The sequence below is a fragment of the Accipiter gentilis genome, chromosome 14 (assembly GCF_929443795.1).
Source record: "Accipiter gentilis chromosome 14, bAccGen1.1, whole genome shotgun sequence".
In the NCBI taxonomy this organism is placed as follows: Eukaryota; Metazoa; Chordata; class Aves; order Accipitriformes; family Accipitridae; genus Astur; species Astur gentilis.
Window position 1 is genome coordinate 17237145 of NC_064893.1, and position 22889 is coordinate 17260033.

At 50.7% G+C, this 22889-nt stretch overlaps 2 protein-coding genes and 1 non-coding gene across 14 annotated transcripts in view; 2 read left to right on the plus strand and 1 right to left on the minus strand.

The window, feature by feature from the left end:
• The window catches only part of LOC126045306 (rho GTPase-activating protein 39-like), a 58748-nt gene extending 52603 nt beyond the window's left edge, over positions 1-6145 (minus strand). For both annotated transcript variants that reach the window (XM_049816233.1, XM_049816234.1), the window contains exon 1: positions 6018-6145. In XM_049816233.1, coding sequence (XP_049672190.1) covers positions 6018-6028 — 11 coding nt within the window. In that variant the 5' untranslated portion in view covers positions 6029-6145. The remainder of the gene's footprint in view (positions 1-6017) is intronic.
• The window catches only part of RBM39 (RNA binding motif protein 39), a 278284-nt gene that overhangs the window by 225086 nt on the left and 30309 nt on the right, over positions 1-22889 (plus strand). For 6 of the 11 annotated variants that reach the window (XM_049816251.1, XM_049816254.1, XM_049816252.1 and 3 more), the window contains exon 1: positions 19758-20061. The exons of 1 other annotated variant lie outside the window; for it this stretch is intronic. The gene's annotated coding sequence lies outside the window, so the exon portion shown is untranslated. Of the gene's footprint in view, positions 1-19754; positions 20062-22889 lie in introns of those variants that run through there. 4 more of the 11 variants (XR_007508062.1, XR_007508063.1, XM_049816247.1 and 1 more) reach the window with 2 other exon arrangements.
• Positions 16604-16675, plus strand: TRNAE-UUC (transfer RNA glutamic acid (anticodon UUC)). Its single transcript has one exon. It is a non-coding gene; the product is annotated as a tRNA-Glu (tRNA).

The following is a 22889-nucleotide window of genomic DNA, read 5'->3' on the forward strand; positions in this document are numbered from 1 at the left end:
AAAATATTTTACGCCAATTCATCCTTCTAAACTGTGCCCTGGCTGCTGCTACACCTGAAAACCCACGCACAAGACATAGTGCTGCCTCAGAGTCAAAAAAAAACCAAGACAGCTGAACTCCGTGTGGTTAAAGGGGACTTACTGAGCTCAGTCCCAACTCGTCAGGCAGCATTGTGCAGGGCTTTTCTTGGTAACACTGGTTATGGAGACAGTAAGCCTCTTTGTCATTCTTCTGGGAAAAAAAATAAACACAAGCAAAACCAAACAGAAAAACTAGATCTACAGAACAAAGAAGTTATCCCTGCTACAGTGCACTTGGCCCTGGGCCACCAGTTTGTGATGTCCAAGATGACACAAAATCCCACTACACAGAGTCTTTTCTGCCTCTGGCTTTCAGCCAGAAAGCAGCAACCTCATTTGCCCAGGTAGGCAACAGCCCCATCTGCGAAATCAAAGTGCCTTATGGCAGTGTCCCACATCTGCCAAGTTACACAAATAAGCGCAGCGCAGGTTTGGGTTTTTTCCCCGTCCCAATTGGCTTGTTTGGTTTTGGTAGATCATAAACCCTGTGGCTAAGAAAAAGGTCGGTTTAGAGGGGCCCAGGACTACTCTGCTCCCAGCTGAAACAGGAACATGCTGCAAGTCCTGGGAGCACAGGGCACTTGCTGTCATCTTCGTTTCATCCCATGTCAGAGCTGTTTCCATCAAGAAAGGCAAAGTGCAGCGAGAGCTTGGCTGCAGAAGCTGGGTACAAGCAGAATACGAGAGGGGTAAGAAAATCCATCCTCTGCATAGAACAAGCCTTCTATTTGCCTCTGGTGGCCGACAAAGATGCCAATGAACAATTTTATCCAGACCTCTCTATTTCAGAAGTTCCCCAGCACTCTACAGCATAAAGCCCTCAGTGGAATTTCATACAAGACCTTAAGTCCAAAAAGACGAAAGGCCCTGAAAAAATAATCTCAGCATCTCCAGTGCTTTGGCCTTTCAGCTTGTTTTCAGAGGGAATTTTCTGAAGTTGATATTGTCCAACCCGAGTCCCTTCTTTTTGCCTGAAGCATGTAACTGCAGGAGGCCAGACACACCCCAACTCCTTAAGCTGCCATACCAACACTCCCCCGGGCATCATGGAGTCCCTTCCATCTCTCATGCTTCATTGCAAACAAGCAATCTGGATCTTCAGCATCCTCATTATAAGCTTCCCAAACCTCTTTTGGCTCTGTGCACTGTATAACCAAAAAAATGGCAGCTGACAACACACAAAGAAAAAAGCTTGGGAGAGTAGCTGGAGGATGATTGACACCAGCTACACTGGAATTCGCTGGTCAATATGCAACTGAAAATATAAAATACTGTTATTTCTTACATCAGTAACCTCAAACACTGGGAACAGTAGTTAGCATGAGAGAAGATATCCCAAATAATGGTATTTTTTCCATTCTTCCACAAGACAAAGACCAAGTGCAAAAATTTTTCTCCTGACCTACAGTGTCTCATTCCAGATGTACTAGGCAGATGGACTTCACCTCTGCTGCTTTAATTAATACTTTCCTGCCACTCCAAAAACTGACTGCTTTAAGAAATTGCCCGAAGCAGAAGACTACATACTCTTCCCCATTAAAAGTATAAAACAATCAGACAGACAGCTTGCTTCAGTGGATACTCATGACTGAGCTACTAAAAAGCTTGATCATTAAAGTTGTATTTCCTGCAAGGGAACTGCCTTTCTGCACACCTTGACAAAGGCAAGAATTAACATCAAATATTTAAGTAACAACAGCAGAGCTCTATGAATCCAGCTAAAACCAAACCCCAGTGTCTGCTCTGGAATTTATTTTTATTACAAAGAGGCACTTCACTAACTATTCAAATTTTCCCAGAGGGCTTTTCAAAGAACCACGAGCATATACATGTCACAACAAGGCACAAACAATTGCGCTCCACCCGGGAAGGATTGATGGAGCCTAAATGGAGCATTTCAAATTCTGACATATTTATTTGCTGAAAGTTTGCAAGCATCTCCTCCTAATTGCATCATCCACTGAGAAAGCCATTTGGGTAGTATGACAGGAATGGAAATACTGGGAAAGGAGACCACAGGGAAGGAAGAAATGCTGCTTCTTTCCTTTGAACTTCTGATCAGTTTCCATCAGAAGACTCTGCTGTGTCTGAAGGTATTTCCCAAGGACCAGCCTTTATCTGCATAGAGTCAAACACTGTAACTGAAGGTACGACTCCACCTCAGGAGCTAGCTCCAGGCTATGCTGGGCCTGCTGATGGGAGCAGCTTAAAAAGGATACGGCAGTGACAGTGGACAAGATGACAACCTTGTCCTCCTCTTCTGTCTCTGCCAGCAGAGCTACCAGAGCAAAAACACTCTTGGTTTCACTTAAAGCCAGTCAGTCTTTCACCCTTAAACGATTTCATCCCAAGGAAAGTACCCTGGCAAGCTCACATTCAGAGGAGCAGGGATGACACCAGGACTGCACAGCAGAGGTCGTGCTGCCGATAATCTCTCCCAACTGCACTTATCTCTGCTGATGTCAGAGAGCAAACAGACCTTCACTACCCCAGCTCACTTCCTGTGAAGCGAGTTACCCCAACACTCATCCAGGAATAGGCTCATCCAGCAGACAAGAGCGGGACAACCTGCTGGGAGCAGAAGCTTGTCCTGCACTCACAGCTAGCTACAGAGAGGACATTTATTCATGGCTTTATTTAAGCCACTTAAGAAGAGGGTAAACCAGAACAGGGCACATGGACCCAGTTCAGAGGATGTGGGGGGGCTCTGCGCTGAATAACAGCAGGAGGTTCAGATGCCCTGCCAAAACCAGAAGACCCCTTTGCTGCAAGCCACGGCTGAGTTCAGACACATGAAGTCCGTCAGCAGCTCAAGGGCAGGCTGATGAAGTGTAGAAGTTTTCACTTGTCACTAAATTAAAGCTTCTGAAAAAAACCACAAAAACTTGTATTGAGGCAAAGGCAAATTAAAGCCTGACTTAACTATATGCAACAAACTCAAGATACTGAGATTCAATAACAAAATTAGAGTCTTCATCGTAATCAGAACATAAAGCATTTGAATCCTTTGTATTTTGTATTAATAATAGTAAAATGACCAGCAGGTTTTGCACCAAACAAGTGCACTCTTTACCATCTCCAGACCTGCCCACACAGCTTAACAGGACTTCAGCAATCCCCAGTACTTCTGGCGCAAGCTGGAAGATCTCCCTCTGCTCACGTCCTGAGGCTGTTTAATTCAAACAGCCAAAAACATGCCGCTAAAACGGCAAGTCGGAACTGAAAAGCTTTCTTCTCCATAAGTAAAATGGCAATCAAGTAGTAGTCTTACTAATGCATTTACCTATTAAGAAACATAGGTATGACACATCCTTTTGCAACTTCAAAGAAAGAGTTCATGAATATGAATACTTATTAAACTGCACTGCCACGGAGAAAAGAAAACCCACACAAAAACAACCAAACAACAAGACACAACCACCCTAATGGGCCAAAAAGTCAGAATCCTACAGCAGTTTATGCTTCAGTATCTTTAATTACAGAAGCAATTCCATTAAAGCTGATTCGGATCTTACAGTCCTTCGTGCAGTCCCTCAACAATGCTAATAGTTCTTCCTCCATGGCTCTATGGGAAAAAAACCTGTTCCCTGGTTTACAAAACTTTACCTGGTTGCCAACAGGCAGTTGCCCCAACCCTATGAAGCCAACCCCAAAAGAACGGCAGGATTGATTAAAAAAAAAGTAAGCCTCAAAGCTCAGACACAAATACATTGAAGTCTGCAAGATTTTCTTACCCATTAGGCGGTTCACTACAAGAGTCTCAATCTCTCCTCCTTTCATCTTTGCACCGTGGCACATAACATTTTTCTAGAGATCAAGTAAATCAGTTGAATGGGAGACATTTGCCTTTTGTGCCCCTAAAGCTGGGCAGAGTTCAGTGAACCAGATTCTGCACGTCTTGTTGGCACATTAAACGTGCAAGTCTCTCCTGAGGTTTTCAGCCACAGATCCAGAAACAGGCTAAAAGCAGCCTTTTGCATCACATCATCCTGGTTACAAAATGCACCAGGCCAGTATACTTAGATCTCCCTGTAGCTTATGTGCTCCCAACTAAGGCCAAGACATCTGTTTCAGCTAAGCAAACCTGTTGTGAATACAGAAGGCATGTGAACTATCTGACCAAAAACCTGGCTTGAAAATCTGCATTCCTGTAATCCACTGTGATCTCAGCATCACTCCAAAAAGCCTCCATCTAACTGATGGGAAAGAGCTGTCTCATCAACCTGGCAAACAGCAGACTCAAAAAGCACCAGAGATAGTCAGTGGGGAAATGCTGGAAAAATTATGCTGAAACCCAGCACAAGAAGCCCTGCACTTCTCTGCACTGGCTAGCGGAACAAGAGCCTTGAATCGACATGGCTGTGTCAGGTTTTGCAGTTTATCCCCTGAAACGAGCAACCTGCAACCTCAACCCCCGAGCACCGAGTGCCCTTTACTGTCACAGGCACGGAGGCAGAAGCAGCCGCTAGGAGTTGCTGCTCCTGGCAGAATGAGAGCGTGCTGCTGTGCTAATCATTTTGCTCTGGATGAATTCTGGTATTCTACATCCGCTCTCAAGCGGATTTGCTATCCCTTCCCAAGACGCTGCTTCTTACGCACCAACTCAAACCACGTTCTGCGGGAGAAGATGCAGAAGAGACATAAGAAAAAAAAAAGGCAAAACAACTTCAAATGCAAGAGAAATAAAAAATTATTCCAAACACCTTGTACCATCACCAAGGTACCCGGCAAAATGCCAACACAACCCTCCCTCCTCTCCCCGAGACAAAGAGAATGTGAGAAGCAAGCCTGAAATCTGGTGCCCCTGGGGAGAGCCTCACTCGCAGGAATGTTAAATCGTTCCGAGCTTTTCATCTAGGATGAAGAAAAATGCTGGCAAAACAGCGCAACAGCAACTGGCATCAGCCATAGGGAAGACAGTGCTTCTGCCAGGCTCTGTACCTTCCTCCCAGAAGAGCCAAACTTAACCACTTCTGGCCAAAAAGCTGAGGCACAGGAGCAACCAGGAGGAATTCTCCCTTAATAGGGTTATTCAGAGGAGCCATAAAATGCCCCCACATTTGTCAGAAGTGGGATGCAGCCTGGAAAACTGGCCTGGCTACCTGGCCCTCCATTTTCACTGCCAACAGGTGATCCTGGCTCCCCAGGTGCTTCCAGGTGAGGAGTGAACCCTCACCTAGTCACCCGTCCAGCAGTCCAAGTGCAACAGCCATTCCTGTGCTTGACCAGGAATACACTGCCATTTTGTAATAGTGTCTGCTTTTTTAAGCAACGGAGAGCAACCTACACCTGAAATCCACCCCAGAGCCTGTGAGCCTAGCCCAAAACAGGTACAAAACCAGCAGGTGCTTCTGGTTAACCGCACACCTTCAAAGGTGTGAGGGCAGCCGGCAGCCTCCGGGGAGGGTGATGTTGCCCGCTACCACTCCGCCGGACCCCAAAGGCCCGGGGAGGACGGGGACCTCTGGGTCGGGCTCAGGCCAGCTCAGCTCAGGGAAACTCGGCACCACCCACCTCGCTCGGAAGCTGCGAACAGCCGGGTCCCGGCAACGGCCGCCGGGCCCCAGCGGGAGCCGGATCTGGCGGGGAGCCGATCTAGTGGAGCCGGGAGGGCGCGGGGGTTTCCCCCCGCCCAGAGGCCAGCGCAGGCGGGAGGCGGCCCAGAGAGGGGCTGCAGGAGAGCAGCTCCTCGCACGAGTTGGCCGCCCCGCCCGGCCTGGCCCTGGCGCCACCACGGGGCCGGGGCCGGCCCGGCCCGGCCGCCCCTTACCTGCCCCGCCAGGGCCCGCAGCTCGCCCGGCCCCGCACCCGCAACCCGCCACCCGAGCCAGGGGCGCCTCCCGGCCCCGGCCCGCTCCCCGGGCCTGCCCGGCAGACCCTGAGAGGGCGGCGATGCCCGCCGCCCGCCTCAACAGGTGCGCGGCGCCCGCACTCACCTCTCCGCCATGGCCCACTCGACCGCTCTGCCCGCGAGCGGGGCAGGATGTGAAACCCGATCCCGGCCCCGCCCGGGGGGCGGCGCGGCGCGGCCGGGCCCGGCCCGACCGCCGGGACCCCCGGCCGCTCCCCGGGTCCCTCTGCTGGGGGCCGCCGCGCCGCGCCGGGGCGGGGCGGGGCGGGCCGGGCCGAGCAGCGGCGCCCGGGGCCGGCGGCAGCGGCGGGGCCCGCGGGCCGAGGGCAGCCCCTGGCGGCGGTTGCGGCCGCTTCGGGGCCCTCCCGAGCCCGCCGAGACCCTGGCGCCGCGGAGCTCCGGCCCGACCCGAGGGGGTGGAAACGAGGAGAGGAGAAGCGGAGCCGTGACCTCTGTTTCGGACAAGCTGAGCATTACTTGGGCTGCAGGTCAATGGCGACGGTCAGCTGTCGTGACCAGGTTTGCGAGGAAAAGCGTTGGTTAGCGGCAAGAGCCGTACTGTCTGTCACAGGTGGTGGTGTGGGGCTCTCGGGAGCGCAGGCGGGTCACACACTTGCCCCCCTGCTTAAGACCACCTGGAGACTGTAGCTGATGCAGGTCCCAGATGTGGCCTGTGCTTGCTCCCCGATCACAGCTGCCCCGGTAAATTGTTTGTCCTCGTGATGGGTGTCCCCAACACTGCCTCCTGCTGCACCCGGACCTGGTGGGGGCGGGGGGGTGGTCCAAACAGGCAGCTGCCCCCTGCGGCGCAGGGTGCTTCAGGGGCTCTGCCCTGCCCTCTGTTATTCCTGACACCCTTCATGAGCAGGGATGGAAAGTGGGACTTGGGCCCCTGGGACTTGAACCAGCCTGGAGCATTGAGAGAGGAAAAAGTCTTCGCCTACGCTGGATGCCGGGCTGTCCCGGCAAGGTCACCCGGTGGGGTGACAAGCCTTGGGTCAGGCCAAGGTTTGCCCCAGCAATTTTGTCTGGGCAGGTTTGGGGGACTTTCTGTGTTTGTCTGTGTCCTGAGCACATAGCAGTCTAGTCAAGGCTGTGCAGGAAGACCAGGTGTGTCCCCTGCGCATGCAGGGATCAACCCTCAGCATACAAATGGCTATTCAGAGGCCTTGGTAAAAGGTAGAGCCCTGCTCCTTGACCAGCATGAGTCACGCGCCATGCACTAAAGGTCAGCCCCACTAGATCAGCTTCTGTCAGCCACCAGTTTGGAGTATGTCACTTGTCACGGTGGCACGGTAGAGCCTCTGTTACCTCAGTGACTGCTGCAATGTGGCACTGCTGCCAACGATTTTCATACAGGCTCCTGTTATTCCAGAACAGGAACAACACCATGCAAAGGCAAATCCTGGGGGTTGAGCTGCCCAGATGCCTCGGACCCCTCTAACTGGGGGTGCAAGATGTGGCAGATACTCGGTGGATTTTGCCACTAACAGAGTGATTTTTGACCCATATCACACCATGCAGCAAATTTCTGCTACAGTCAGAAATGAGTCTGTTTGGCTTGTTAATCATCCCAAGTGAGCCAGTGGACAGGGTACCTGTGCAGAGCGATACCGCGCTCATGGTGCTCTCTTGCAGACGGCGTTTTGGCACTACTGAAGAACTTCAGAGTAACTTAATCTGAAGACATTCACATGAAAGTCCCACTGCACTTTTAAATAACAAATGGAGAGACAGTGAGATCATGGCTGCTCTGCTCGCTGTCTGGACGCACAGCTGCATTGTGCTTACCGGGGGGGTCTGTGCAGTGGGGGCCGGAGGAGAGTGAGGCCGCCATGGGAGCTGCGAAGCTGCTGGAGATGCCTGTGGTGCTGCAGGAGAGTGGGCAGGGGAGGCTGAGTTTTGCAGGGCTGCAAAGCTCACGGACTGAGGCATAGGCTAGCAGGGAAGGAAAGGAAGCATTAAACCAGGTCTGTGTTGGAAAGAAAAGTTTGCTGGTGGAGCTCTAATGTGGTTAAATTGGCAGCTTTCCTTGTGGAGATGCAGATATTATTCACCTTTGCCAACAAAGGCTATACCTGTACTCTGAGAGAAACAGCAATACTAGGAAAATGCTTATAGCAGCCTGACAGTCTCTGTTCAAGGGCTCTTGTAGATACAGACTTGGGGTATAAAAACTTTAACAGCCTGTTTGATTTTGCTGTGCTAGCAAAAGCTTTTGGACAGACTCCAAATAGAAGCTGGGGCGATGGGAGGTTGCAAGAGTCCCAGCTTCAGGGGCATCCCAAAATGAGTGACCCGATGCAGTACATGGGAAGTTGGCTGCAGGAGGGACCAGGCAAGCATTCATTTTTTCTGTGACATGCTCATTTTATTTTGCATATTTCAGGGTTTGATGATAATGTGTAGGCTGCTTTCAACCTACACCTCTGGCAGGCTTGCTGGAGAACATGTAACATCATTGCCTAGCTGCTGCGGCTAAAGCTCTTGGGACGTGATTCTGCACGTAGTGAGCTAAGAGATCCCTTCTTGAGGCCAAAGCAGGTGAGCTGGAGGCACTCAAGGATGCAGAGAACACACTGAGATGACATCTCAGATCAGTCCTACTCATGGGGTAGTGCTGTCTTGCACAAAGTCATGCAGCAGGAGGACATCAAAATGAAGAGCAAGGAAACCACCATGAAGCCTGAACCTCCCCACCAGAGCATGGTCACATACCCGCTGGCACCACGGACACTCTTGGGAGCAGAGATCCCCACTGCTGGAAGAGGAAAGCTTGATGGAAGGGGGCTCAAGTACCAGGCATGATAGATGGCTGTGAGGCTGTGACTGGCACACAGGTACAAAGCTGCCAGACCAGGGTCTACCTCTTCGGGAGAGCCAGGGAGCACTGGTGGACATGAACTGTGTTGGCACCCGTGACTCAGGGAGGGGGAGAGAAATCCCAGAGGGGAAAAATTAAGCAGCTAAGGGAACAGCTTCTTTTGTGGGACCTCTGCAGTGACTTTTTCAGAGGCTTTCACAGCTCAGGCAGTCATGGGCTGAGGAAAACTTATACTAGTGGTACCTGGTCCTCCTCCAGAGATACAAGTGGGTCACTCTGTGACATGTACATGGGAGATCAAACCCACCAGTCATGATGTCTGCCATCAATACACCAAAGATGGTAGCAGGAGGTGAATATGAAGTGTCTGAACAGACTTTGAGAGCATGGCAAAGACACCGCAGTGTCTCTAAGAACAGAGGGTTATAAACCCTGGCTCTTTTGCTAATAAAACCACACTGCCTTCAAGAAGAAGCAGCCTTCATAAATTGTGAGTCTGTGAACACTAGATCACTGTAAGATGAATTAAGACATGCCTAATCAATATTTCCAGGCCAAAGTATCCCCTTGTTTCCTGTTCTTGGCTGAAAGATATTTCCTACAACTGTTACTGAAGAAGTGCAAAAGCAGCCAGCTCCCTGAGATCATGCTCAAATCGTTTCTTCAGATGCTGCCCCCAGGTGGAAGAAAGTGTACCTGGAGTCGTACACTCACCCCCCTTTCATGAAGCTGCTCAGCTGGTGGACGTTCGTTCGTACTTGTGCACACACTCCACGTCAGGAAATGGCAGGTGGAGGACCTTGTATGAGCGGTCTTCCTCATCTGTGGGTGATGAAGAACTGGTGATGCCAAAGGTAAGGAAAGCTCAGTATTGCACTGCAGCTGCCCTGCCCACACGTATTGGGCTGGGGAGGTGGGACAATGCCCAAGCAGATGTGCTACAGCTGTGAGCACAGACAGCATGTTGCCCCAGAGATTTGGGCCAGCAGGCACTGCCCTTGCACTGCCTCTGTTAACAAGCAAGACTGCACAGCCTGGAACCAGCCCAGCCCCATACCAGCCCCACAGTAAGTGTCTCCATATAGAGCAAGAGGGGAGTAACAGCACCAGTCAACAACCCTGTGTTGAGGAGAGACTGGTGATACTGGGGGTAGATGCCTAAAATGCTTGCCAAGGCTTGGGTGTCTGGGTTTACGGCCAGCACTGACCCAGTGCAGTTGCAACCTTGGATCAGCCTTCCAGGGCACCAGCAATGATGGGAGAATGAACTGGGAGATGCTCCATCAGTGGCTCCCTGCTCCCCTTGGGAGCTGCATTTAAGCTCAGGTCCTCACCCTTGGTCCCACCTGTGCTACGTTCCAGTGAAGCCTATGCCCCACCTGGCACCTTGCTGACTCTGACCCACCAACTGGGTCAGCAGTCACTCGGCCATGGCTGACCCTGATTACTATCACTGAACCTGCTCTGCTCCTCTTGCATGGTGGGTATGGCACTGCTGTGCTGTCACCTTGTCTCCAGCTTGCCTGTCACATCCTACTGCCCCTGGCACCACAAGCCCCCAGGGCTGTGGAGGACACCAGGAGCAGCTCTGTGCATTCTTGAAGGAGCCAATAATACCAGAAAACGTTCTGTACTGTGAAAGTCATGTTACATAGGTCAAACTACTACCAAGTTACTACTGTGAGTGCCTACACATGGGCAAGATTTCTCACCATGGGCAGCTCTTTGTTCCAACAGGAAACAAGATAGAGTGCTAGGTTGACCAGGGGGTACAGTTCACCCCCACGGGTGATGGGATCTCCATCCTTGGAGATTTTCAAGGTTTGGCTATGCAAAGCCATGGTTGACCTGTTCTAGTGTTGGTGACAGTCTCACTTCAAGCCAGAGTTTGGGCTAACGCCTTCCAAAGGTCCCTTCTAATCACTGCATCTGTAATTCTGTGTCAAGGGGCTTGAGGTTCAAGCCGGGCAAGCAGATGTGGTGAGTTCTCCACTATTTCAGAGCACAGACATCTTGTATCAAATGTCTCAAATACATTAGTGAACAGGACGAGGCTGAACTGGAAGCATGAGTTGCTGGCTGAGGTTCTCTGGATTGTGTGCTGTGAGAGTCCTCTCCAACAAATGGTCTTAGCATGTATGAGGCAAAGAAAAAACATCCTGTTCTTAATTAACCCTGTCTGTGTTTTGAAGCTGACTGAAGATATTGAATAACCCAGGACTGTCCTTTGGAAAGATCTAGTTGGAGATATTTGGCCATTTGTAAAAATAAGTGTTTTTAAGCAGCAATCAGCAGGGTTTTTTTATAGTGGGCATGATGTAAATTTATGTAACAAGCCAGATGTTCTGCAATGGGGCTTTTTCAAAATCATCCTGTCCCAATTTTTTCCATCTTACTGTCTTTAGCTCCCTTGCAAAGTAAGCAGTCGTGCTATCACATTACCAATTGGCAATGGCAGCAGCTGGCTATAACCCAACCTTAGCAGCATGGGACGCGGAAACAGATGGAGCAGCAAATGCTCTTTATTTCCTTTCCTGCTTTCTAAAACAGGTTGTGAATAAAAACATACAGGAAAGGTTTCTGCCATCTTCCCTGCTACCATGGCTCCCTGGCTGCTGACAAAGCTTTGGGATGAGCTCCAGCAGGGGTTACTGCTCCCCGCAGCAAATGAGAGCTCTGCCTTTTTAGAGGGGAACCGAAAAGAGGGGAAGGGCATCAGATACAAGCATTACAAGCCTTTATAGGAGAAAGAAGGATGCAGTGGGTGAGATGGCTGAACTGAGCTGAGGGCTCCCCGTGCATCAAGTCCTGCTCCTTCTGCTGCTCTGAGTCTTGGTTCTGGTGTTCATCTGAGCCTGGATGAACCACGTCAGCTCATGAAACTGGCACAAAACAGAAGTGAGTGATGTTTTGCCAGGCTAGTAACCTCAGCTGGCCTGATGGATGATCAGGCAAGTGCTGAGATGAGGATGAGGAACAGAGCCACACACCAGAACAGGTTGGGAGGACAGAAGAACAGGGGAGGAAGGTGAAGGTGGGAATGTCCCTTGTGAACCAGGAGATCAACTCTGCTCTCCTGGGTAGTCCTTGCCCCAAAGCTAGGCAGGCACGGGGAGGAAAGTCAATGCTTCCAGGTCACTTTGTGTGAGCCAAACTCTGAGGCTGCTGGCAATGAAGGTCAGAAAAGTGTCCACAGCAGAGGTTTGCCTGCCTTGCTTCAAAATTCCCGTGGGATGAAAACTCCCCAAAATAAGGTGCATATGTCCCTGCCACCACATCAGTTACAGGTTCCCAAAGGACTTGTACTCTATCACAGCCTCTCACACCTCTTTGTGTCCAGTAAGAGCTCTGCTGCTTTCAATCTTTGTCCTCTAAGGATTTACCGATCCATCCAAATGCATGAGCTGGGCAATGGTGCTCTCTCCCCTGCAGGAGACTTTATACACTGGAAAACATGAAACTGTGTGTGGGTTGGCTACACAAATTCCACCATCAGCTGCCCTGAGCTGGGGGACAGCTGCCCAGAGCAGAGGACACTTGCCAAGAGGTGAGTGGCCAAGGCTGATGACACGAGACTGAGCTGGCACCGCCACATGCACCCAACCAGCAACATGAGCAGTGGTGACACAGCTGTCCCATCTCACTGTGACTCCCTGCTCCCTCTCCCACTGGGCTGCATGAGCTGCCCGACCAGTCTGGCTTTGCTGTGGCTGATGTTTGTGCCAGACAATGTAATACTGTTGTAGGTACTTGCCAAGAACTGAGTTTATTTTTTAGCCACAGACAGAACCTGTAGTTCCTCAAGCTAATCCTGCAGTCTGATGTTTTTTGTTACAAGCCTTGACAAATTAATTGAATCCCCACTTCTGTGAGAAACCTGGAAGGAAAGTCCCACAGTCAGGACTCCAGAGTTAAAGAAAGATGGGGATTCGTGAGGTCACCTACTCCATTTCTAACCAGTGCAGAGGCTTTTCTGGGGCTATTTCTTGCTGGCCTTGTTGTCTCCTGAGGCGATCACTCAGACATCTATGTGAGATCCTGTCAGGGTGTTTTGCATTACAATCTGCCTAAGTTTTCTCAGCTTCATCCCATTATTCCTGTTCTTCTCAACTATCACAAAAAAAATTGCTCCATTTTGTTGTTAATAGATGTCCCCAACTGAAATATCTGCAAGTTGTCATTTCTCACCATATTCTTTCAGTGAAATAATACAAATGTGATTTTTTAAAACTTAAATCCATTTTGCCCTCGGATAGTGTCTTGAGTTCTGCCTGCATACCGCCTGCTTCTAATACATACTGATAACTAAGTCCTATAATGAGTGCAAGAAGTGGTTTATTACTCTTTATCTTTTATACTTTCTCACACAGTCAAGGGTTTGAGGACCAGCCATGCTCTTGGTGAAGTCAGTGGGAACGGCAGCAAGTTCCTTGCTCTACCACATAATTGTAGGGAGAAATTAAGTTTCTGAACCTGTGGTTGCCAGCGTTGCAATGCCAAACGTTCCTATTTGCATTTGCTGCACTGTAAGGCAAGCACGGTTCCTCTCAGCATCCAGGTATTCGGCTTTAGGCAAACCAGTTTGAAAGCTGTTCTTTGCTAGTTCTTTAAACATCTTGGATATCTACTAAGCAGACCAACTCAATGAACAGGTTTTTGTATTTTAATTTGAGTGCTATGCACACAGGCTGGGTGCTGACAACCTGAACACATGCATTGCTGTCCAAGTACCTCCCTGGCCACCCTTTGTGAACAGCTGTTGTTAGAGAGGAAATGCTTGGGCTTATGCCTGAGCAGTGTCTCAGGGGACCACTTGACACAAACCCTGGGTAATCCCCCATGACAGCACATCTGTAGGAGGCCACGGTCAGCCCCACCGTGCCAGAGCACTCCTGCAGGGCAGCCCAGAGACCAGACTGTTGGGCAGCTTGTGGCTATGAGGCAGGTCTGAGGTCAACCTGGGTAGACAGTCTGCAGGTTGGGGTCAGGATCAGGCCACTGATGGTTACTGGGGTCAGACACAGCCTAGTGACAGCTGTGTAGGTCCATAGTGACAAGGCAGAGCCGAGCCCAGGCCAGGCAGTCATCCTGCAGGTCAGGGTCAGAGAGACCCAGGCTGGGCATGGCCATGGGCAGGGGCACGGGCATATCAGTGAGAGCACTGGAGACAAGTACATTTCCAACACGGCTCAGATGGGGACCGAGGGCCCAGTGCTGATCTGAACTGGGGTTCCTGGGCTGGGCTGGGGTGCAAGCCCCAGCTGAGGCTGGTCAGAGCTATAAGGGCTTGTTAGCGCCCTTGGGGCCCTCAGAACAACTTCACGGGCAGGTACGATAACAGCATTGAGCATGGTCAGTCTACATTAAGCCAAAGGTCTGCCTCCCCCAGTGTCCTGATCTCCAGGAGTGGTCAATGAAGGGACACCTTCCCCCTTGTCTCGCACACAATTCCTGGGCAAACAGAGGTGGGGGGTTGTAGGTGCTGGGACTGCTGCTCCTTCTATTGACACTTTCTCAGAGCTTCTGGAAGGAGAAGGAGCATCGTCCAGCACTTGAGACTACAAGAGAAGCTGAGGACAGGCAGGTTGATCCATGGGAGAAGCTCAAATCTCGCCACCAGTGGTGCCAAGACCTTGGGGATCAAATTGCCCCTCATCTCACAGAGACAGACTACGATCATCTCCTGCCAAAAAAGCAGGGACCTCTGACTGGCAGCCAGTCCCTCCCCACGTCTTTAGCACAGACCACAGCAACTCTGTGCAGGCCAGTGGGCTGCAGCTGGGATCCATGCAAGTAAACATGATCTGCTCAGGTCTACCTTATGCAGTTACCATCAGATCCATTTGACACCTTGGAACCTACTCAGGATCTTCTCTGCTGGCATACTGACATGGTCTGCACCAGCTTCACATTTTGAAGGTTATTTTATTTTTAATTTAATATTTCAATAGCTTTCTTTACTATGCTTTGTAGCCATATGTCCTGGTTTCAGCTGGGATAGAGTTAACTGTCTTCCTAGTAGCTGGTACAGTGCTGTGTTTTGGGTTCAGTATGCGAAGAATGTTGATAACACTGATGTTTTCAGTTATTGCTAAGTAGTGTTTAGACTAAAGTCAAGGATTTTTCAGCTTCTCATGCCCAGCCAGCAAAAAAGCTGGAGGGGCACAAGAAGTTGGCACAGGACAGAGCCAGGGCAGCTGACCCAAACTGGCCAACAGGGTATTCCATACCATGGGACGTCCCATCTAGTATAGGAACTGGGAAGTGGGGGGGCAGGGAATCGCTGCTCGGGGACTGGTGGGGTGTCGGTCGGTGGGTGGTGAGCAATTGCACCGCGCGTCATTTGTACATTCCAATCCTTTATTACTACTGTTGTCATTTTATTAGTGTTATCATTAACATTATTAGTTTCTTCTCTTCTGTTCTATTAAACTGTTCTTATCTCAACCCACGAGTTTTACTTCTTTTCCCGATTTTCTCCCCCATCCCACTGGGTGGGGGGGGAGTGAGTGAACGGCTGCATGGTGCTTCGTGGCTGGCTGGGGTTAAACCATGACACCATACCAGCCTATTTTTAGTCTTCTCCTCCTGGTGATATAAACTGTTCTGAGCCATTTTAGCAATCTCCATGCTTCTTACAAGCATGTTATCCTTTTTGCTTATTCATTTTTTAATAAGCTCTTTGGGGAGGAATTTCTTTGCTGCTCTTGTTATTTTAATGATACTCGGTTGAATACATTGTGCTCACTCTTATACGTAGCTTTTTTAATAGCATGGTTCTGAATTAAGCCCCTCACACATCTCAGCACTAAAGCCAGTTGCTTCTTTTATATTCTCCAACCACCCGCTCCAAAAATCAAGCCTTTGTGGTGTCTAAAACGTAGCAACTGCTTCATATGCTGATGTGACATTTACTCACTCAATGTGGGGGTAATTGGAGACTTTTCATTCTGATGATGTTTTCTGTCTTGGCAGCCTCTCTGATCTCCTAAATGTATCACTGTCACCACCACTGGTTTTGAAGATTTCACTGCAGTAGTCCTAATACTCCCCTTTGCCTATTTAGGTGTGAATTTTCTAACTATAGGGGTTCAGTGTCACATGTTGAAAGATTAAAATCGTTTAGGCACATTGACTCTGAGGTTTCTTTGGCATCCAGCATCACCCCTCCACAAAGCACTGTTTAGTCGGTTCTTCCTGTATAATCTGTAGCCTGCTGTTGCCACATCCCACTGATTATCTGCCTCGCACCCATTTCAGATGAAGTTGTTCTCAGTCAAAACTGGGTAGTCCAGTTGTTCCACCTTATTTTTTGATTGCTAGAGTTTGGACAGAAACACATTTGTGGCCGTTACCCAGCTTCTGTACCTTTTAGGCTAGACTTCATTCATTCGTCCTCCCACTTGTCATTTCCTTCTTCAGTTCTTCATGTCAGCCTCCATCCCCATCTTTTAGCTCCGAGAAATTTAACGACTTAGGGAAGTATGACCCTACATTTTGCAGGGTTTTGCACATCAGCCTTCTTCGCTTAGTGCGAAAACTGAAGTGTTGGCAGCCGGACTCCTTCGCTCGCAGCCTCTGTCGGTACTCCCACATCGCGCTCCCGGCCACCTTCCTGAGCTCTTGCCAGGGAGACAGACCCGGTCCCGCGGGTTCACGGCTTCAGCCGGGCACGCCTGCACGGAGAAAGGCGTCCACGCACCGCCCGTGCGGCCCCCGGGCGCGGCTGCCGGAGCCTGTGCGGAGAGCAGCGGGTGTCCTCCGCCCACGGGCCCTTCCCACACCTCTCCCCTCCTCTGCCGGCGGCGCAGGCAGCAGGCGGCGCGGCAAGTAAGCTAGATAGGCGGTCCCACATGGTCTAGCGGTTAGGATTCCTGGTTTTCACCCAGGCGGCCCGGGTTCGACTCCCGGTGTGGGAAATCAGCGATTATTTTGCTTTCCACTTGGGTTTTTTTTTTTTTTTTTTCGTTTGTTAATTCTGCGAGATCCCTTCCACCATCCGCAGCGCGTGGTAACGCGAACGACTCCCAGCCCCACTCCAGACCCTCTGCGTCTCCCCAAGGACATCCGTTAAGCAAATGCCCTTGCGCTCACAGCAGAGTCAGGGATGAGGAAGAAACACCAGTTGTGGCTGTCATTCCCCCCACAGCACCACAGCAACAGCCAGCCTTTCCTACAGATGAAGCTATCCCACAACCGGGAAAACTTTTGTTAGGAAATGTGTTACTGAGAGCTTCCCCCGGTCTTCCCGTCAGCTCCAGAAGTGAATCCAGCCAAGCGTGCAGCAACAGCACCAACAGCCCGGCAGCGCTGAATGTCTGCGGCCAATCGGCCAGGGCAGCCTTATGGCACACCAGGGCTGGCCATGGAGCTTGTGCAGCTGCTTGCTCAAGTTGAGGTCCCTCATTAGCCAACCCCACCCAGTCTGTAAGTACCCAGGCCCTGTGTGCGTGGGGTTCATCCTTCCTCCCACACCACCTGTCATCAGTCAAGGGCAAGGGGGGGTGTTAGTAGAATAGACAAAAAAAAAGGCAGGTCCGTGGCCTCCTTCCAGAGCCTGGCTCCACAGGCAAACAATGGGAGAGAAAACCCTCAGGGAAATCCACCAACAGGAGCCTAAGCACGCACTTAAGTTGCAAGGAGATGATGACGGAAGGGGAACGGGGAGCTGGGAGCCAGTTAGGCCTGACCTCAGGATGGCTGACTGGGGGCAGCACCAAGGAGCAGCAGGCAATGGCAGCGGCGTGAGGGACAGGCAGCCAGTGAGGTGCTACAAGAACCACCACAATAAACTTTGTCTGCAACAAAATTATTAATTTTGTTTACAACCAACCTGTACAAAAATGATTAGGTTGGAATAGACCTATTACGGCCATGCTTTTTTTTTTTTTTTAAGCAGTTAATTTTTCCTAAATGTCCCAAACTCAACTAAGTTGACCAGTTCAGCTGTGCAAGACCTTTAGGATCTTTTTAGGCTATCAACATTTCAGGAACTTTGTTAGAAATGACATTAAATGACACAGTAGTCTGGGAGTTTCGGCAAAACAGGTTTTCATTTGGAAATCTATGGGCCTGAGTTCTCACACCTTAATTGGTTTAAGTATTTCTATATGCAATAGCAAAATTGTCATTTCAGGAGGCAAAGTTTGTTTAAAACTTTACATTCTTTCCGATTCATAGGACAAAAAAGAAATAACCTAAACCCCCCAGCCATTATTGCTTATCTTGTGCTGACTTCAGCAGGAAACCCACTCAATGTTATCTGCACTATGTTGAACAATAGGCCAAAATTTACTTCGTATATTAAATTTAAATACAAGTGAGCCTTTTTGTGGGCTCCCAGGGAAAACAAAGCACTGTTAATGAGACAAGCCGGTTTTGTTTCAGAAAACACTACTTACTGAGTTAAACCATTCAGCTTCAAGGCTCCAGCAGTCCGCAGGGGCTTGGGACAAAAGCCATACCAGAACTCCAGGTCACTGACAATTTAAGTCATACTTGGGACTATTGTGGCTAAAGACCTGCCAGACAGTGGTGGCCCATTAAAGGGGGGTATAGCGGCTGGCACAAGGGTACAGCCACAACACCTTCAGATGCTGTTACTCTTAAGCTTATCGTATCCTGCCGAGCCCTCAGCAGAAGGGAGGAAGGTCAGACCACAGGCGCTGTTAAATCATCATGTCAGAAGAACCAGTCACGAAGGAACACAAACAATTTCACTCACCCTTACCCAGCCTATGACCTAATCTTCTCTATCCCTCTCTCCTACAATAAATAACAAGCTTGAAACAGCAAATCTTAAATGCTACCCCAGACCATCATCCATTTGGCCCATGACAAGATAAAAGTATTGCAACAAGGTGAGCATGTATGATGCTTCCTCCTGTGCTCTCAGGCTCCAGCATCAGCAGCTCAGGGACTTCCCAAGCTGGACATGCCTTACACACATTGTGTGTTTGTCATGACAGTTTCGTTCTTTTCACTTGTTGAAAAGGCAACAGGCTTCCCTCTGCTGGCATGAGATTCCCAACAGGATTCTCACTTGGCCATGCCACCCAAGATGTTGTGCTTACGCTGGAAATGTTAGCGTTAAGGTCAACTGGGATCTCAAGAGAGGCGTTAGTTTTCTTTTACAGCAAGCACAAAGTTATTTAATGTAACAGATGTGGGTAGAAATTTGGACACAGGTGTTAAATGGCCTGTCTACACAGGATACACTCCTGTGTAACTGCAACTGTATAGTACAGTAAGCATTTAAAGAACTAACACAGCTTTTGGAGCTAAGAGACTATGAACCCACTTATGGTTACATGGTGCTCAAGGAGGAGGGAAAAAAACCCAAACGCTTTCCATTGCAAAAACACCTAACCTGGACAAAACACCCGTGTGTGGCCAAGAGAGGGACTGGGGCACACGGCAGAGTACAACCACAAGAGAGGGAGAGTTGCGGCAAGTTTGCCAGAGGCAAGAGCCAGTGATGACGGGGCTCAGTGCTAGGGCTCCAGCCCCCAGGGAGGCCCCGAGGGATCCAGGACACGGCTGTTACCTAGCCAAAAAAGGAACGGAGGCTACCGACCCACAGGCCCGCACTGGGCTCTCGGGCACAAGACGCACCCGCTGCCCCGCGCCAGCTACAGGAGGGCGCCCGGGGTCCCGCACAGCTCCGCGGAGGCGCCCGGGAGCGGGGTGTGGGTGGGTGTGGGTGTGTGTGCGCAGGCCACAGCACCCTAACCCTGACCGGGACAGGGCTGGCAGGCCCGAGGGCTGAGCCCCCGCCGCTCACCTTTGACCCTCCCGCCGTGCCCCAGGAGGGCGGGCGCGCACGCTCTCGCGAGAGCACGAAGACGCGTGACGGCCCTCCCAGTCCGCCCAAGTCTCGCGAGCGTTTGAGCCGCAGCTTCCGGGCGCGATGTCTCGCGAGAGGCGGCGGGCGCGGGTACGCGGGGCCTTGTCTGGGCCTGTGTCTCGCGAGAGCCCCTGCGCCGGGCGCTGGGCGCCCCCGTGCCGTGCGCGGAGCCTGCGAGCAGCGAGACGCGGCGGGCGCCATTTCGGGGAGCAGCCGCCGGTGCTAGAGCCGGGGCCTAGCCCGGGTCCGGGGACTGCCCGCCACGGTTGCGCTGCCCCTCGCCGCCTGTCGCCCTGGGGCCGGCCGAGCGGCGCCGCCCATCTGAGGTTTAGACGCCTGGAGAGGGGCTCTTGAGTCCTCGGGCCCATCCCCCACCGTCAGCGCAGCCAGCGCCGGGACCGGGAGCCGCCGCTGAGACCTCGGGCGCCCGAGCGAGGACAGCACCCGCCCGCGGCTCAGGTAAACTGTCGGGCGGGGGGCCGGGCCCCGCTGCCGGGCGAGCCGCGGCCCGGCCCGCGGAGCGCTGCGGCCCTGGCCTGCGGGAGGCCCGCACCCCTCCCGCCGCCATGGTCGCCGCTCCCCGGCGGGGCGGCCTCATCCTCGACGGTGGCCGCCGCCGGCCTCTCCTCTGGCGGCCGCCTAAGTGCTTCTCCGGGGCCGGAGCGCCCGGTGGGCTGCCCCCGCCCCGAGGCCGCGGGCCGGCCGAGCAGGGTTGGGCTGTTCTGTGGCCACGTCGCGGGTGGGTCCGACTGTCCTCGCCGCGGCGCTGTCCCTCCCGGGCTCCCCCCACGATGGCGCTGTGCGGAGTGACTGGCCCCCGCTAGCGCGGGGGTCCGGCCCTGCAGCCGCCGCCGGCAGGGCCCAGGCGGAGCGGCTGGGAGCGGCTCCGGGGCTGTGTACGTTGGGAGGCGGGGCGGGGAATGAGGGGAGGGCGTCGGGCCACCGCGGGAGAGCCGCTCTCGGGGCTCGGTGGACGGCGCTTCGGGCGGGGCGCGCAGGGGCTGAAGGCCTCCGGAGGGCGCAGGTGAGGGGCGGTGCTGGGAGCGGGTGGGGAGCCCCGTCGGAACGGGGTGGGTGGGTTCTGGCGCAGCGGTGTGTTGGTGAACCCGAGCTCACTAAGTTCCGACCGCCTGGGGAGTGTGCGGGGGATTGCGGGTGGGAGGCCGCTGAGCAGAGGTGCTTCTGGCGCTGTGAGCTGAGCTTGCCTCTCGAAGTGTCGACGTTCTCCCTAAACGTTCCTGACGCTTTTCCAGAAGGCTGGTTGCAAATTGAGAGTAGAGTTGTCGTTTCTTGGAATTTCCAAAGCAAATAATTTCCGGGAGAGGAACTCTTTAAACTCTTTTTATGTGGTATAATATAGCAAAAAGAGATGGAATCTGTTTTCACAGTACTGGCTAGATCAGTAGCAGTAAATTTCACGTCCCTTTAGTTTTTCTGTGGACCCACAAAGTTTCAAGTGTAGTTCATTCTTTGTTTGCCTTGTTTGTTTTGATGTTTTGGGTTTGGTGGTGGTGTGTTTTGTTCTCTACAGAGATGTCAGGCATATACAGCTTTTTTTGAGCAGGCTGAAAGGCTTTTAGGAAAACTATTTTGAGCTTCTTCTGTGTTTAGTGCAAGATATTTGAGAATCTGTCATGATTTTCTACTCATTTGAAGTTAAGAAGGACTTCTATTTGTGATATTTTTGTTTAAAGAAGAATAACTTTATATGTAGCATCATCATATGCGTTACCTGAATTGCAAAGTCGGTAGTAGGTCTGTGTTATGTGAACTGAAGGTATTCTGATAAAAGCATGGTATTATACCAATGAAATTGTTTAGTACAGAGTACAAAGGGCACATGTTGCATGGGGTGAGACCAAAGGTCCATGTAACTCGGGATGTCACCTGTGATGGCAGCCAACAGTAAATGACTAAGAAACACAGGGCAATCATACAGTGATACTACTCTCTGTGTGCTCTTAGTTGTCAGCTAGTTGTGGTTCAGGGTCACAAGGCATGTCTTTGTTTAATGAAAAGCTTTTTCTGTAAACTTTCATGCTTATTTGTTTTGGGTTTTTTGAATGCTGCATGTGTTTTTTTCTTTGTTAGCATCCACAGGGCTCTGTAGCAGTGAATTCCATGGCTAAATGCTGTGTGAATAAGGACCTTTGTTTTGAATCGACTGGATGATAGTTCATTCACTCTTGTTATTTGGGTAAATGCGGTAATAGTCATTCCCCATTCACTTTTCCATGCCACTCATGATTTGGTGGTCTATTATGGTCCCCATTCACTCCCCCTTTGGCTGCTTCTCTTCAGGATGAAGAATTCCACCCCGGGTGTAGCTGGATATGTTAGCTAAATTACACACATGAAAATGTAATTGTGGGTGGGAGTTATCACTGGTGGGAATTTTCTTGTATAATCCTGGGTTTGGCCTGGTGCTTTTTCATGGTCCTTAATAATACTGATCTACCAAGGGACCCAGGAGAGGCATGTAAAGAACATGCAACGTTCAGTTCATAGCAAATACTGGTAGAGCAGTGGTGAACTAAATCATATGCATGTATGTAGATGATTTAAAAAGCTGAATGTAAATAGTAAAAAGTAAAATTGAGCCATTACATATAAACTAAGGCTAGTCATATTTGTAAGTGATAGCACTATAGCCCAAGAGTATATATAACCTCTTGAAAATGAGGTTAGTGTGCCTTGGTTAAGTAGTTGAATATGCACTTCCAGTGCTTTGATATTGCTAAAGGATTGTATTAATGGGTGATGATCAGATGTGGGTGGGGGAGTGACTTGATTCTTACATGTTATGTAGCTCTGGTATAATGTTCTTGGTTATGAATGAACAGCTTAAAGGATCTTGAAATGTTGGAGCGATTTCATTATGCTGGCCAAGTCTCTGGACAGCACAGTTCCTGCAGCAATGACTGTAACCAAGGTGCAAGAATTAACCTTTATGATTAAAAATCCATTTTATGGCACACGTGCAGGAAATTCTTCACTCTTGGGCTATCTGACTTGGATCTAGAGGCCTGTCCATTTTTGAGCTTAAGAAAGAAAAAGGAGGGAAACTTTTATTAAGAGACTTGAGCAGGTTGAGTCTCTAGACTTCAGTGCAGAGTGTCTTGAGAGGTTCTTGATAGCATACCTACATAGGGAAAGGAAATCAAATGTCAAAGGGAATCAGAGTATAATAAACACAAAATTGCACGAGGGGGTTGTAGTTGAAAACTAAGAGGCACAATTTAAAAAAACACCAAAGTTTGTGGTGACTAGTGCTATGTGGCATGGTG